At 34.8% G+C, this 15,435-nt stretch overlaps 1 protein-coding gene across 5 annotated transcripts in view; it reads right to left on the bottom strand.

Annotated features, from left to right (window-relative positions):
* Nucleotides 1-15,435, bottom strand: part of ADGRA1 (adhesion G protein-coupled receptor A1) — a 277,156-nt gene that overhangs the window by 120,063 nt on the left and 141,658 nt on the right. For 2 of the 5 annotated variants that reach the window (XM_035545594.2, XM_035545619.2), the window contains 4 exons: nucleotides 14,310-14,508; nucleotides 12,795-12,944; nucleotides 9,259-9,420; nucleotides 4,393-4,605 (listed from right to left, as the gene is read on the bottom strand). In XM_035545594.2, the coding sequence (XP_035401487.1) occupies nucleotides 4,393-4,605; nucleotides 9,259-9,420; nucleotides 12,795-12,944; nucleotides 14,310-14,508 (724 nt within the window). Of the gene's footprint in view, nucleotides 1-4,392; nucleotides 4,606-9,258; nucleotides 9,421-12,794; nucleotides 12,945-14,309; nucleotides 14,509-15,435 lie in introns of those variants that run through there. The other 3 variants (XM_035545601.2, XM_035545609.2, XM_050711790.1) reach the window with 3 other exon arrangements.

Below are 15,435 nucleotides of genomic sequence, written 5' to 3'. Positions count from 1 at the left end.
ATGCAAACTTGCTATGTGAATCTTCTCTAGAAGAGACTGAAACACATTTGTGCAATCTTTTTAGTGTAGAAGTGAATGAAGGAATATCCAGACTGGGGGAACATTTAATCTGACAGACTGGACCAGAAAAACTAGTTAAAAGCAGATAATTCCTGTGAAAGTTGCTGAAAATATTTTCATTTTGCATTACATTTTAATTGAGTTCACAAATTCTACACATTACTTTAAGTGTTAGATTTCCTTAGCTGATCTTATTGACCTGAAAAATTCTGTACACATGCATTCTGAGCATGGAAAAAAAAAAAAAGTATCTTTAATGGATAAGCAACTCAATGAAGTTAGTAACACTAAGAACATGCTTAAATGAAAATACTTTCCTTAAACAGGTTCACAGGTAATTAAAATATATATACATGTCTGTTCATGAAAATATATAATATAACGAGCTGGAAGAGAAGTTTTTAAATGCTGTCACTGCCGGTATTGTTCAAATATTTCTAAAATTGTATAATGTCTGAAAGTGGTATAAGCACGTGATCGTAGGATTTTCTCAAAGAACTTCAGAATTTTTCTTCACGATTAGCATATCTACTACCAAACATAGTACCAATTTAACCTTTAACATTTTAGCATATGGACATCAGTGCAATCTGACAAATCAAAAGGCCACTCTGGCTCAGAAAAAATAAAAGAAGTAAACAGAATTGAAAAATTAAATGGAATACATGGAACGTATTATGTGGAACTTGAATTTCAGAAATCAGGGATTATATACATACAGGCTATTTTTGCTCCTTTGAATTCAGTCCTGTGTCAGATGAACAACTAAAGAGAGAACTTTTTATTTAACAAGTTTTTTTTAAAACAAGCAATGAAGCTGAAACTGTAAATTACATTAATAAAATTCTTTCCTCAATGTCCAAGTGTGAATACTGAATCTACAGTCCCCTATAAACTACATGTTTGACTGTGATAGACAGGAGGCTTAAAAATTCATTTTATGTTGATGACATTTTAGTGAGGTAGAGGAAGGATTAACTGTATAAGTGATCTTTTTACACAGTGGAGGTAATTTACAGGATCAGACTGGAACAGGGATTAGGTCCCGACTACTGGTCTGATGGGAACCAGATGCTGGAATCATATTCAGTGGCACTAAAATTTCATAAGCTGTTCTCATGTTGTCTGAGTTCAAATGTTACAGCAGACCTATTTGTGTGCCATTGTTGCAATATCCATACAGCACAGTCAGGTCATGGGACAGTGTCTTGGAAGCACTTTGTAACATGATCTTAAACTGGAGTCTTGGGCTGGGAAGACGCTATTAAGCCTATTTAATCAGAGATGGAAACGACCACAGTATCAAAATACAAGCCACTGTATCATAAAACAGGAAGCTATACTGAGCCTTTTTTTTTTTTCATCCAGGAGTCCAGTTGGGCAGTGAAAGCTGCCTACTACTGATGGCAGAAATGGGATTTTAGATCTGCGTCTAAACTCCAAAAGAGGAAGCTTTTGATCTGCAATAGTGATAAATGTTTTTTTTTTCAACTTTTCAGACTGGTTAACTGGCTGTATAGCCGAAATTAGATTTAAAAATAAAAATTTGTGTATCAAATTGAAATAATATTTTGCTTTAGGGTATTTGGAAACACTGCAAGTTAGTCCATAAAAGACCTACCACATTTGAACCAGAAGTGGATATATATATACTGAAATAGCTATCTCCTGAACTTCTCAGAATGGTGGATCTCTTTCAGTGCCTTTTAAACTATTTACTTTTCAAAGTTTATTCTTTCCTTTTTTCTTTTTTTTAATTATTTATTTTTTTCAGTATTTCTTTTTTTGTTTGTTTGTTTGTTTTGTTTCTTTATACCATAATAACCAGATCAGGTTAAACAACAAACAGACAGATACTGACTAAACTTGTATCCATTTGTACCAGTGCCTGAAAATATCACTATGGGCAAACTACAAAAGCACTGATTGTGTTATTAAGAGAGTTTGTGATCATCTATTTCAGTTCTCTCCCATCAACTGTCCACTAATTGCTTTATGAACTTTTAAAAATTCATTAGTACAATTGGCTATCAAAAGACAGATTGCATAAACAATTGTTTATGCTTAGTGAGCAGATGATTTACAATATCGTACATTTGAAGAGGGCTACAAATTTTACCACAAAACAATGTAAACATTCTCATTTAATAAGCTTTTTAAGGACAACTTTTTATGCTTTTATTAGAAGTAAATTAAAGTTGTAATCACCATTTGTACGTAGTGATTTTCATTAGATTTTTTTTTCTTCTTTATGATTAATCCTGTGCTAAAAAGAGGAAGATTCTAAGAATAAGTTCATCATCTAAAATGACATTCTAAATAGTCAGAGTAATGAGGACTTTAAAATACAGTGACTAAACATTGGAAACCAGCAACTCCCACCTCCATCACAAATTCTCTATTTTCCCGAATTTTGCATAGCACAATCAGGTAGGTTTACTGTTTGTCTCCTCTGAGAATATATAGAAACAATTTTGCTTGTGGATGATGATAAAGAATCCTATTTTCTGTTATCATTTACATTTCTACAGATTGTTCTATTAAATAGAACAAATACAACTCATTTCAGAATGAATTAAAGGAATTCTTAGCTGAAAAGTTTCAGAGAACAACAATGAATAGAAACCCCTTGTTTTTCAGGATTTAGTTAAAGGAATATATTCTGTTTATTCACACATCTCATTTAAAACCTGAGCACATTTAGTGCTAAAACCTAAAGCCATGAAACTAACATTTAGCTGAATCTCCTGTAATGTGCTGTTACAATATTTACAAATTCACCCACGTGATAACTAGTGATCCACCTAATAATGTGACTTCTGCCAGAATATATATCATATAGTTTAAAATTTCTTTGCATGGAAATAAGTTTATTTTCTACATTCTAACTTCTTCCTTTGGGCATGCAGTAGAGTCTCCCTTCTGTACGTTGTATAAACTCAGGTAGGTTCAAAATACATTAGGAAAGATTTTACTGAGCTGCTTATTAACATTCTGCCAACACTTTAGAATGGGTTTCAAATATATATTCTGCCTTGCTCTGTGTATTTGGCATATGAATGCTGATATGAGAGATGGGAAACTTGTATTTATGATACAATTCATCTTAAGAGGAGAGAGACACCAGTGCTTGAACATCAAACTTTCAAGAAATGCATTTACTAGAAATGTTGGTACTCAGTTTCTGAAAGAACAATATTGTTACAGATGATAAAGAAAACTTTCCAAATTATGTAATTCCATGTATATTTCTATACTGATAAAACTATCGCATACATTGCAGAGCATTCCAGGGTTGCTTCTTGCAGAAATCTTCTTTTAGATCTCTGATATTTGGTTTTCATCTTCTGGATGTCAAACTCTCCTCTTTTAAGAGAGGACTGACTATTTTATCTTATAGACAGACATGTTAACACTGTCCACAGAGGAAATGAATTACATTGCAGGTAACAAATTTTAACCTATTCTTCCATTATTAAGATGGCTCTTTTTTACTAGAAGAACCTGAAAGCACAAACTACTACATCACTGCCTAATCTTTACAGAAGATTAAAATGCAACAGAGAGAAAATAACTTTAATCAAAATACTTTCAAAGTTCAATAAACTGGTAGTATTATCCAGAAAAGTACCATTTTGCCATACTAAGTATTTCAAGAAATAAGCCTATTAAACTGAGATTCAGCTGATGGATAACAAAAATTCAACTCTGCAGTACTTAAATTTAATAACATGCTCAGCCAAATGTAAAATTCCATTTCCTGCTAGATCAGAATTTAATTGTTCCACTTCATTATTTGATAAAAACAGTACATTCTATTAAAAGGCTTATTTATTATTGTGTTTCTTGGGCTACTACTCAAAAACTGCAATGTAACACTCTCCCTCTGTATAAAGTTCAGAAAATAGAGAATGTAATATTATTTAGTGAAAGTAAAGATAATTTCCCTAGACTAACAAATTTCTGAAATCTGAAATCCAGAGAGCACCTCACTAAAACAAATATTCCCGAATTACTTCAAATATGTTGCTTATACATTGAAAAGTTTGCAGAACTGGACCCAGACACAGAACGTACAAGACATTTACTCACTTCTATTCACATCCTGCATTCCTTCATTCTGCCTGATTACATTTGTGGAATATCTGTTAACACAACAAAATACTCTGCACCCAATACACTAGTTTACGGCTACTTAAATGTTGAAATTATAAAACAGTTTACAACACCAACAACCCAAAAAATATATTTGCCAAATCAGTATTCTGCTTAAAGGTTCTGCTTAAAACACATTAAAATACTTAAGTTATATTCACAACTGTACTGACTTACCCTGGTAGAAGAATTCACCAAGGAACTATTCAGATTGCCAGTGTTGCACTTAAAATTTAAATGTTGATCAGAATGGGGATCTGCTTCCCAGCTTCCCAAATCATGCACCAACTTGTCAGAATTTGCAGATATTTTCTGGAAAGCAGTGCAAGTCATTCCTATGAAACTTGATGGCTTGATCATAAAGGCCTCCAGAGCAATATTATGAGATACCTGTCAAGAAAGATGCAGGTATATTGCTAACTCATTAAGCGTAATTACATTATTATACATGTATTTTGTATTTACTATACATATGTTATAAAGGACTGTGCATGTACATGCTCCCGTACATATGCATAAGTGAAAGAAAGAAAATTGAATTTATTTTTTAAAAAAATGATCTAGAATTCTACAATAGTACAGAGGGTTTGCTTGAAAATTCCTTAGGAATAAGTAAAAACAGATGACAGGATAGCAAGTAAATATACAAAAGGACTTAATTTATCTCTCAATTTGTATCAGTTTTGCAACTGTGTCATTATCAACAGACTTAATCCCAATTTAAAGCATATAAATATGATGTGAATTTGCAACCGCAGTAGTAGGAATTATTTAAAAAATGGGCAAGGATGTGCTCTCTGCCTCAGAAATGAAACAGAAACATGCTTAGCTATTTGTTGGATGGACTGATTGATTTCTGATTTTTCTTTTTTTTTTTTTTTTTTTTTTTTTTTTCAGATCATGTTCCATTATCATGTTTGCAGAATACTGTTATCATAGAATCATAGAATGGCTAGAGTTGGGAGGGACATGGAAGATCATCTAGTTTCTCACACACCCACACACACATCCACACCCACCCACCCACCCACCCACACCCCGCCATAGGCAGGGATGCCACCCACTAGATCAGATTGGTCAGGGCCTCATCCAACCTGGTCTTGAACACCTCCAGGGATGGAGCATCCACAAGCTCTCTGGACAACCTGTTCCAGTGCCTCAGCACCCTTTATGTGAAGAATTTCCTCCTAACCTCTAATCTAAATCTCCCCTCTTTTAGTTTAAAACCATTCCCCCTTGTCCTGTCATTATCTGATAGAGCAAAAAGTTGCTCTCTATCTTTTTTTTATAAGCCCCCTTTAAGTATTCATAGGCTGCAATAAGGTCACCCCAGAGTCTACTCTTCCGTAGGCCAAACAGCCCCAGCTCTCTCATCCTTTCTTCATAGGAGTGGTGCTCCAGCCCTCTGGCCATCTTTGTGGCCCTCCCCTGGAGCCGTTCTAACAGATCAACAACCTTCTTGTGCTTGGGGCCACAGACCTGGACACAGTACTCCAAACAGGGCCTCACATGGGCAGAGCAGAGGGGGAAAATCACCTCCCTCTCCTGCTGGCCACCCCTCTGTTGATGCAGCCCAGGATGCAGTTGGTGTTATGGGCTGCAAGCACACACTGCTGACTCATGTTGAGCTTTTCATCCACCAGAACCCCAAAGTCCTTCTCTGCAGGGCTGCTCTCAATGAGTTCTTCTCACAGTCTCTACTCATGGCCAGGACTGCCCCAATGGAGGTGCAGCACCTTGCTCTTCGACTTGTTGAACCTCATTAGGTTCACATGGGCCCACTTTTCAAGCTTGTCCAGGCCCCTTTGGATGGCATCCCTTCCTTTTGTTGTATCAACTGCACCACTCAGCTTGGTGATACACATCACCAGAATCAAGCCACATGCCTCAGTTAAAGCTTCTGTGTGGTGACACATGTTCTTGAAGCCTGGCAATAGCCATTTAATTATTCAGAAATTCAAATTTCTGCTGAAGAATGGAAATAGCACTGGTTTCCTACTACACATTTGTGAGATGAAGGTTAATAAGCAAATGTTAGCTAGATAATGTTGTATAGGGGATTCAAGTGATTTCACATGTAAAACCCATTTAAAAAAAATTGAGCAGGAAATTCTTTAAACATAAAACTTTTCACTCCACAAATAATCCTATAACGGCCTGACAACATTGGTATGTTCATAATATTTCATTCTCAGCATATAGAAATGGATAAAACAGAGGGCAAAACAGTGTTCCTTACATAGCACTCTAAAATGAGCTTTAAATTGATATAGATGAACACAGAGAAAAATTATCCATGGAAACAAGCAACAGTCAGAAAGGTACGTTAGGAAAAGACACAAGCTAATCTTGTATAAGTGTTGCAGATATAGAAAATGCTAATGTGAAGTCCATTTCCTAAATTTCACATAAAAGCACCACACTGCAGAATGGCCAAAGGGTTTCCTTACAGGGGTAAGCTGAGAACAGCACTGCAGAGAGCAAAGTGAAAGCACAAAAACAACCAAACAAACAAACAAAAACTTTGCAATTAGCCTAAAATATTCTGACAGTTTCACCAGGCAGAGAGTAAAATCAAAACTCTTCAGAGGCTGGTTTGAAGACAACTACATGCTCCTGACAGGACTACAGTTAAGTTTTGTCATCCATGGGAAGGCTTCCTTCTCATATTGCACGTCTGACATAGGTACACACAGAAATATGTGCAGGAGTGAAGAAGCACCTCAGAACAACACTGATGCACTGTGCCTGCCTGAGCACTGTGGTGACTGTGTCACAGCCTGGCCACCAGCCAGCCATGTTGCCCCAGGCCTGCCACTGACTAGGGACCAGCCTCCTTGCCACAGCCCGGCCTGGCAATCGCTGGGCTGCGACCTGGCCCAGTTACCATCACCAAGCCTCACAGGGACTAGCAGCGTTGTGCTCCCTGCTTGGCCTCATCACCACCACTGAAGACATGCTCCTGGGCTGGGGCAACCCTGGCCTGCCCTGCTCCCTGTCTGGGAGCAGTGGGACAGGCCCTGGCTGGCAAGGCCTAGCCCTGCCACCCGCAAGGGAGACCCAGGCCCTCAGGCCACCCTGACATAAACTTCTTTTCCACAGGACTTCTCTAAAATTTTAAATACCATACTGAAGAATAGTATTTTGTTTTGTTTTTATCTGTTACATGATTATTAAATAAGGCTTTAAGTATGTATGTGCAATATATACCTCTAGAATTTATCTATCAAAGGAGATTTAAGAAGGTGTCAAATTAAATGAGCGTGTCAATCCTGGCATTTTTCTGACCTTGAAATTAGTCATTCCACAACTTTATGGAACTCGAAAACCATTTTTGTCTTTCACAAATGATAAAGGAGTAACAGCAGAAGTTACTCTCAGGTAGCTTTTCAACATACAGGGAACACAGTTGTGCATAGGATATACAACTGTCACAGCTTATTGAGGTCCATTTTTTTTCAGGAACCTTATTATGAAGTAGTAGCTACTTAAGATTTGGGGGTTTTATAAGATGTTTTCTAAAATAAAGAAAGCAGATGCAATTTCTGCATGCAGTTTGCTGGCTGGCCTCCAGAAGGAACAGAAGTGTTTGATATTTCAGGAGATAACACCAAAAGAAAACTTCACAGCTTTGTTTATTTACAAATTGCGCTCAACCATAAACTAACTCTCCTCAAAAAAAAAAAAAAAAAAAAAGATAAAGTATGGTGAAAAGGTTAGAGACATAGATCTACATTTCAGTACAGAGAATTACTGTTCACAGTAATGTCAACAACTTCCTGAAGCAGTGGCAAGAAAAAAATTTGGCAACCTTTGGCATTTGACATTTAAAAGATATCTTTCGTATGAAGCAATAGAGAACCCCTAGCTGTCACATTGCAAAAGACTTCTAAAAGGCAAATCATAAAGGCATAATTCATTAATATAAATAAATATTTCTAGCAAAATTTCTTATTTTATATATATTATTTTTTAATTATTTTAATAATAATATTTTATTTTTCTTAAAAAGAAAACCAAAACAATCCAATATATTTTATCACTTTATTCTGCAAGTGGAAAGACTGCTTTTCTAAAATTATACAGTGAGGGGACTAAGGCCATTATGCTGTTAAGTTCAGACCATAATTACTTTTTTTTTTTTTAAATATACCTTATTACTGCATTTGAAACTATAGCTGAATTCACTTCTACATAGTATCTTCACCTGCATTTCTCAACTGCACTGGACAGTTGAGAAAATAATAAAGGTTGTTTAAAATGAAGGAAGCAGGCAAATGAACCCATGGAGCAATAACACTTTGAAATATTTAACTAAAACTCTGAAAAAATAACTTTCAAGCTTTTGATTTAGATGCATTTCTAACTTTTAGACGTTGAAACTGACAGTTTCTCAGTATCTAAATGAGAACCCTTCAGTATCCAAATGACAAATTCATCATGTAAGTCAAGACCAAGGAAAAAGAACAGTTACTTCATACTGCTACAGGTTGCTTCTAAATAACTAAAAATATCTGCAAGTTAATAATCTTTATGACAAGGTACACCTTTTTTGAACATTTTCTAAATTCTTTAAGCAAGTATTGTCTAAACTCCTCTCTGAAAGGCATATTAAAATCTTTAGGTGACAAGGGAGCATGTTTTCTTTTCTCTTATTAAAAGTTTCTCACTCAATTTAGCCCTTTCAAAATGAACCCAGATACTACAGTGACAAGAAAAATAGAAACTGAGTGAATACTAAGAACACTAGAAATATGAAGTTGTGAACAGTCTGTTGTAAGAATAGATGCATTAAATCAAATTCAAGAAAACCAATTTTAATACAATTAGTGATATTCAGAAAAAAAAAAAATCAGTCTTCTGAACAGAATCTAGGAAAAAAAAAAGAATCCAAGTGTATCTACATAAATGGGCTATCCTGTGTACCTAGTTTATACAGTCTTGCCCTCCTTCTCTGCATACAAGTCAGTAATAAAAACTGTTAAGAAAAATAACATCTAAAAATAAATTTTAACAAAAATTCTTTGTAATTTTATGAAATACCTTTGATATAACTTGAATGTTGCTGGTCAGTACTTGATTTGCAATATGTTCCACACATTGTACAATCCTGGTGCAGGCTTTGTCTTCCTTTTGAGCCATCCACAACACGTGATCATCAACCAACATTATATTGCTAGCAATTTCAATGAGAGCATCCCCAATCTGAAAGATAAAACAAACAAACAAACAAAAAACAACAGTATTTTCTGCAAAACGTAACAATAGAATATAAGTACACAAGAGTGCAACTGAAACTGGGCATTGTATTCTTAGTAGCCATCATTCAAAGATACTTTTGATTCTGTTAAGAAAATTAAATGGACTGAAAAATCGATGCCAATGAAAGAGAAATGCTACTGCCTTCAAAGAAAAGCTTTTTGGTTCACAATTTTAAAGCTTAACTTCAGGATACACCACAAAAACCGAAGTCTCTCATTGGGTGAATAACACAATCCCAGAATTATTAACCTCTTTCTTAAACCAAGCAAAACTGGCCATACCCCTCTAAAGAATTGTTTCATGGTTAATAAAAGAACATTTCCGGGGGGGGGGGGGGGGGGGGGGGGGGGGGCGGGGATGGGGATAATATATTTGGGAAAAAAATGTTATAGACATAGTAGGGTAAATTTGAGATATAACTCAGGTGCTGATACGTCTGTAATTAACTGACAGCAGAATAACATAAACAAACAAAGGGTGAAAAATAAGAAGTGGAAGTTTATATTGTAATTAAATGTATTACTGGAGAATAAAGGCATGACATGAAAAAATACAAAATTTTGGGCTAATACATGTACATCTTCTTGGTAACGAGGAACCTGTAACATCTCAGTGGCTAAACAGAATGTATGGGCTTGTAGCTTTGTGTGTTTTGATTCACTCTTGCGACTAACTCCTCTTAGGAGTGACTAACTACTTTTAGGCAAGGATAAATCCTTGCCTTTGCCTGGTGATATCTTGCAGTTTTTATTAAGTATGACTGTGTTTCAAAATGTTGTTAGTATATCACATTTAGAAAGAATAAACATCACTATGAATATTTTCGGTGATGTTTTCACACTGAAGTTAAAATATTTACTTTTTAAAATTTTAAGTTATTTTGAGCGAGATTTCAAAATTAACATTGCCATTATTTTTGAAGGCTTATGGTTACTTAAGACACAAAGATGTAACGAAGATACACAAGGATATCACAAACCTGAATACAAAGTTATATAACAGCAAAAAATGACCGAGAAATACAGCTTAAAAAAGCTCAAGAGGTTAAAAAGTCAAACTAATAGAAACAGAAAAATAAGACAAATGCGCAGATAATTCAGTGAGAAGGAAAAAAGAAACTCAGCAATGGTGAAAAGGGTTTAAGGAATGACAGTTTATGAAGTCAGTTCTGCATTTTCAATAAAAAATACATACATTTCACATGCATTTCAAAGAAGAGAGAAGTAATGAGACTGTGTGAAATTTTGTGTGACTATTCCTGAAATATTTAATGTATTTTTGAGAATGTAATTACCAGGTAATTCTAGATGAATTTGACAATGTGACAAATAGAGTTATTGATACAATGAATAATAATAAAACACATTAAGAGACTGAAATGATTTATGAGAAAAGATTAAAGCATAGACTAATCAGCTAAGCAATAAGTAACTGACAGCAGAACAATAGACTATAAATATACAAAAGATGAGAAATAAAAAGAGGAAGTAATTTATATTATAATTAAATGTGTTATTGGAGTATAAGGTATGACATGGAAAAATACAAAATTTTGGACTAATACATGTATATCTTCCTGGTAATGAGTTGCAATATACTGCAAATATGTCCCCAAAGCAGTTGAAGCTTTCTTGCTTTAGAGGTAAACCACCAGATGGGACAAAGTACAGCTAGCTCTTCTAAAAATGTGTAATCCAGTGCTGGCTAGGAATGGCACTTCCCAGAAAACATGTAAGAAAGCTGTATTGGTTATCTAAATTTGTTTTAAAACTATTTTGATAAATCACAGAAAACCTCCATGTATGTATTTACATTAATTTCTAACGATTTTAGGTAATTGTTGGTTGAGCTGTTAGTTCATTCCAAGTTAACCTACCTTTGTTCATACGTTCCCCTACTTTAAATTAATTTTGATCCCATTTTCATCCCATTTTGATCCCATTTATAGAGCTGTTAGTTCATTCCAAATAACCTACCTTTGTTCATATGTTCCCCTACATTAAATTAATTTTGATCCCATAACTCAGACCTCATGTGTGAAGTTACTGACACTTGAACTTTACATGTATGTTTGTACCCTATGATTGAGAGTTAAGAAATGAGTATTAGTAAAGTGCTCAGTGAACAAAGAACCTGCTTAGTGAACTTGAGAGACAGGTATAAAGTTCAGGTATAAAGAAGAGGACAACAGAGACAAATGAGGAGAATGTTCTAAATTACAAAAACAATGTGGGATTATGAAATTAGAAATGTAGAGGTAAGTGGTGGAGATGGAGCTGTTTTAGTACAGAAAACCAGAAACTGAAACCTATTTGAAAATCAACTAAGAGATTAGAGATGATGCTCAGTTTTAATGCATAATGGAATGCACCAACTGCTAGTATGTGAAAAATAAAGAGATTCTATGGATAAATCCAAATTTTTTTTTTTGGATGGGAAATTATTTTTATTTTATTTTTTATCCAGAAAGCAGTAAGATCTTATCAGGATTTTGAACTAGGAGGTTGAAATAGAGTTGTAGCTTTGAAACAATTCTTGGAGAGCACTTAGTAAAACATTTTAGGTCTGGCGAATAATGATGAAATTGAAGTTGGAGGCTTACTCAAATTGGCACTAAAATGTTAACTATTACAATCCCCAAAGCCAGAATAGAATGAACATTGCCAAACTAAAAGAAAACAAATGCTTTAACTATAGCTATCATATGTACAAAAATTACAGGTTATGAAATCTTATGCAAGCAGTTACTCTGACAATTAACAGTAAAAACTATGATGAACATTACTGTTCTCTATAAAAATTTATTTTTCCCATAGGGGTTTGCATAACTCTGATTAGACTTCCCTGTAAAAATGCCATACATTTTGCTAAAATTGTCTGTGGAAATTTGTACTTCAAGACACATTTTCTTCTCTTTACATAAAGTTCTACATGCTTTCAAAACTCAGTTAAGAAAACAAGAGAAGCATGAGTAACTCCTAGATAAAGGTAAAGAAGTGGCCAGCTTGAGAAGCACCTTGAGTTCATTCTAATATGTTAGTCATGGTGGAAATTAAAACCAAAAAAAAAAAAAAACTAAAGCCATGGCTTATTGAAAACTGAATTCTATTCCTTAGCAGTAATGCCTCTGTCAATCAGATGAGATGGCTCAGTTGTCTCACATAAAGAAAGACACAGCAGTATATGCAGGATGTTTGCAACCAGAATACCAGCAAGCAATTTTAGAAGCTTCAGTGTGTGCCTGCATACATTAAGAATAGGACCATCTGTGAAGACTTCACTTCTAACTTTTTTTCAGTATACAGAAGATATCTTACATCTTCAACTTCATCCACGAAGACAATTAACTTTTCCATTATATAAGCCAAGTATATTACATCCATTTTATCCGCAAAGTGGGAAGCACCTCTTGTGTAGGCTGTCAGCTGGCGGGAAAATTCAAGCACAGTCGTCAAATTGATGTGCATCTGAAAATACATGAGAATTGCTAGGTGTAATAAATCAGCTACCTTTGTTCTCCTCTAAAAACTGGAGATCCCATCCATTTGTATAATGCTTTCTATAAATTCACATGGAGTTATATGCATCACTAGTACTATGAACATAAATTTCAGTGGAATATTATATTTTCAGTATTACGTCTCAGATTTCATTGTTGTCATCTCCAGACACCACCACATGTCAACAAATATTGAAAATTTTTGCATGTCTGCTTTCTCTGGACTGGAACAAACTGGCCTCAAAGTATTATACCAGCCTACAGTCTTGCCTTGCCTATATAATTAGATCATTAATGACAACAACAGTGGTATCAGTGAGGGTTCAGTGGTGCATAGTGGGAGAACAAAAGACAATGGTACTACGCTGAAAGAAGAGAAGTTCAGACTGGATATGAAGAAAATCTTTTCTACAGTAAGGATATAGTCAGGCATAGAATAGGTTGCCCCTGGAGGTTGTGCAGCCTCCATCCTCAGAGGTTTTGAAAATCTAAGCAGTTAAAGCCCTGAGAAACCTGACCTAACCTTATAGCTCACCTTGATTTGAGCAGGGGGATTTACTGGAGTGCAGAAACCTTCTCTCCAAATAGAATTATTTTCTTATCCTACAATTCTACTGGATCTCTTAATACAGTAATTATTCCTATTTAAATAGGAATACACTTGAAAACAAACTTCCTGTGGTGGTATCTAGCACTACTAGTTAGGAAAAAATTACAAAGGAAACTGGAAGTGGTAAAAGTTAGTTATAGGTTTATGCCATCCTCCATGCTATTCACTGTTATGCTCTTTTTTCCTCATGCATTTTCATCAATTTGCTTTTTTATCTCATCCTCTCTTGACCACCACACACAACTGCTCTTCTTTTTTTTTTTTTCCTTGGAAGATATCAAAAAGGGCATTCTGAAGTAGCCTTCATTTCTGCAGCTCGTTTAAATATATTATGGGAAAACAGCAGTGGGAAAACAAATTCTAGTCAACAGAACTCTGATACAGGACTTCAAGAGAAATTAATGTCTTTCTGGTAAAAATGCAGGAAGGGTAGGCAAAGAAAGAACTGAAATGAAGCACTGATGACCCTGCCAACGTTACTAATGGTCATCTAGTCTCCAGGCACACAGAGGAAAAAAAAAGAAGGCATTAAAATAAAAGCAATAAACGCTGTGCACTTGTTCCTATTGCAACTTCAGTTACCAAAAAGCATTGTGTTTCAAAAAGGGAAAAAAAAAAAAAAAGGCCAGCTACCACAAGCTTGTGGCTGAACAGACATTTCCTTGCAAGCTATTCAATAAAATCAGTACTACAGAAAGGAAGGTCTGCATTTCATAACATTACCTGACTGAAAGCATGAAGAACTTGAGTTACTTCTTGTGAATAAGGACATTCAGAATAGTTTTCTTCATCCCAGCGTCCAGTTCGATTACATTTACGCCATGCCTTAGACTCTTCTGCACCATTGTGAAAGGCAATGGAGTTAAATGAATACTGAAGACAGGGATGATAAGCAGTTATCCCAGCCAAAGTTTTAGGCCATCTATGAACAGCATGATAATAAAAATAATAATAATAATTAAAAAACAAACAAACAACACTGTAAAACTTCAGTTTTCTTTTCAAAGGCAATTTACAATAGAGCAATAATATGCATGATATTTAAGGAAAAAAAAAAAAGAAAGGCTATTTAAAATTTTACCTCACGTTCTACAATGAATTCCTTTGTTTCCTTGGAAAATGTCAAACTTATACAGGCTCAAGTCTGGCTGATCACACATTAATTCTGCATTAATTGTAAGAAAGTATTTGGTGTTCAGGAAAAAAAAAAAAAAAAAAAAGGATGCATTTTCCTTACATTCACCTTTGCAGATTGCACAAAGCAGAGCAGAAAGTCCATTAAGCATAGAACAACTATTGCTAAATGTTGTAAAAGGTAAAGGCTCAAAATGTAGATGGCAATATTACTTTGTATTTTGACCCAATGTCACAAGGCTCTTTTTGCCGCAAAGCCCTGAGAAGCAAAAAATTCTGAATGTGTCAGAAACCAATAAACATAATTTGAGTAGAGATTATGTCTTATGAAGGAGCTAGCCCTCAAAAATTATCTAGGTATATCTAGGTATACATGATTTATCTACTGTGATGCCAAAACAGACAGTCTTTGAAAATAAACAATAATTCAAGAGAAGCCAGAATTGTTCTATTTATTTCTTGTGTCTACTATGCAATACTCTTATTTGTATATCTGTTGCATTCTCTTGAACTGCACATCTGGGATCTTTTTTTTTTTTAAAAAAAAAAAAAAAAAAAAAAAGAAAATCCATTATCCATTGCCATTTCCAGGCTAGTACGGACATAGCAGGATTAGGTAATTAAAAGAAATCAAACAACAACAGAAGAGTATCATCATCAAATCAGCATGTCTGGAAAGGATGTGGTTTTGATTTTAATTGCACTGATGTAATGA

This window comes from Cygnus atratus, chromosome 7, assembly GCF_013377495.2.
Source record: "Cygnus atratus isolate AKBS03 ecotype Queensland, Australia chromosome 7, CAtr_DNAZoo_HiC_assembly, whole genome shotgun sequence".
NCBI classification, from domain to species: domain Eukaryota; kingdom Metazoa; phylum Chordata; class Aves; order Anseriformes; family Anatidae; genus Cygnus; species Cygnus atratus.
Note: the sequence above shows the minus strand (reverse complement) of the source record. Positions and strands in the feature narration are given on the sequence as shown.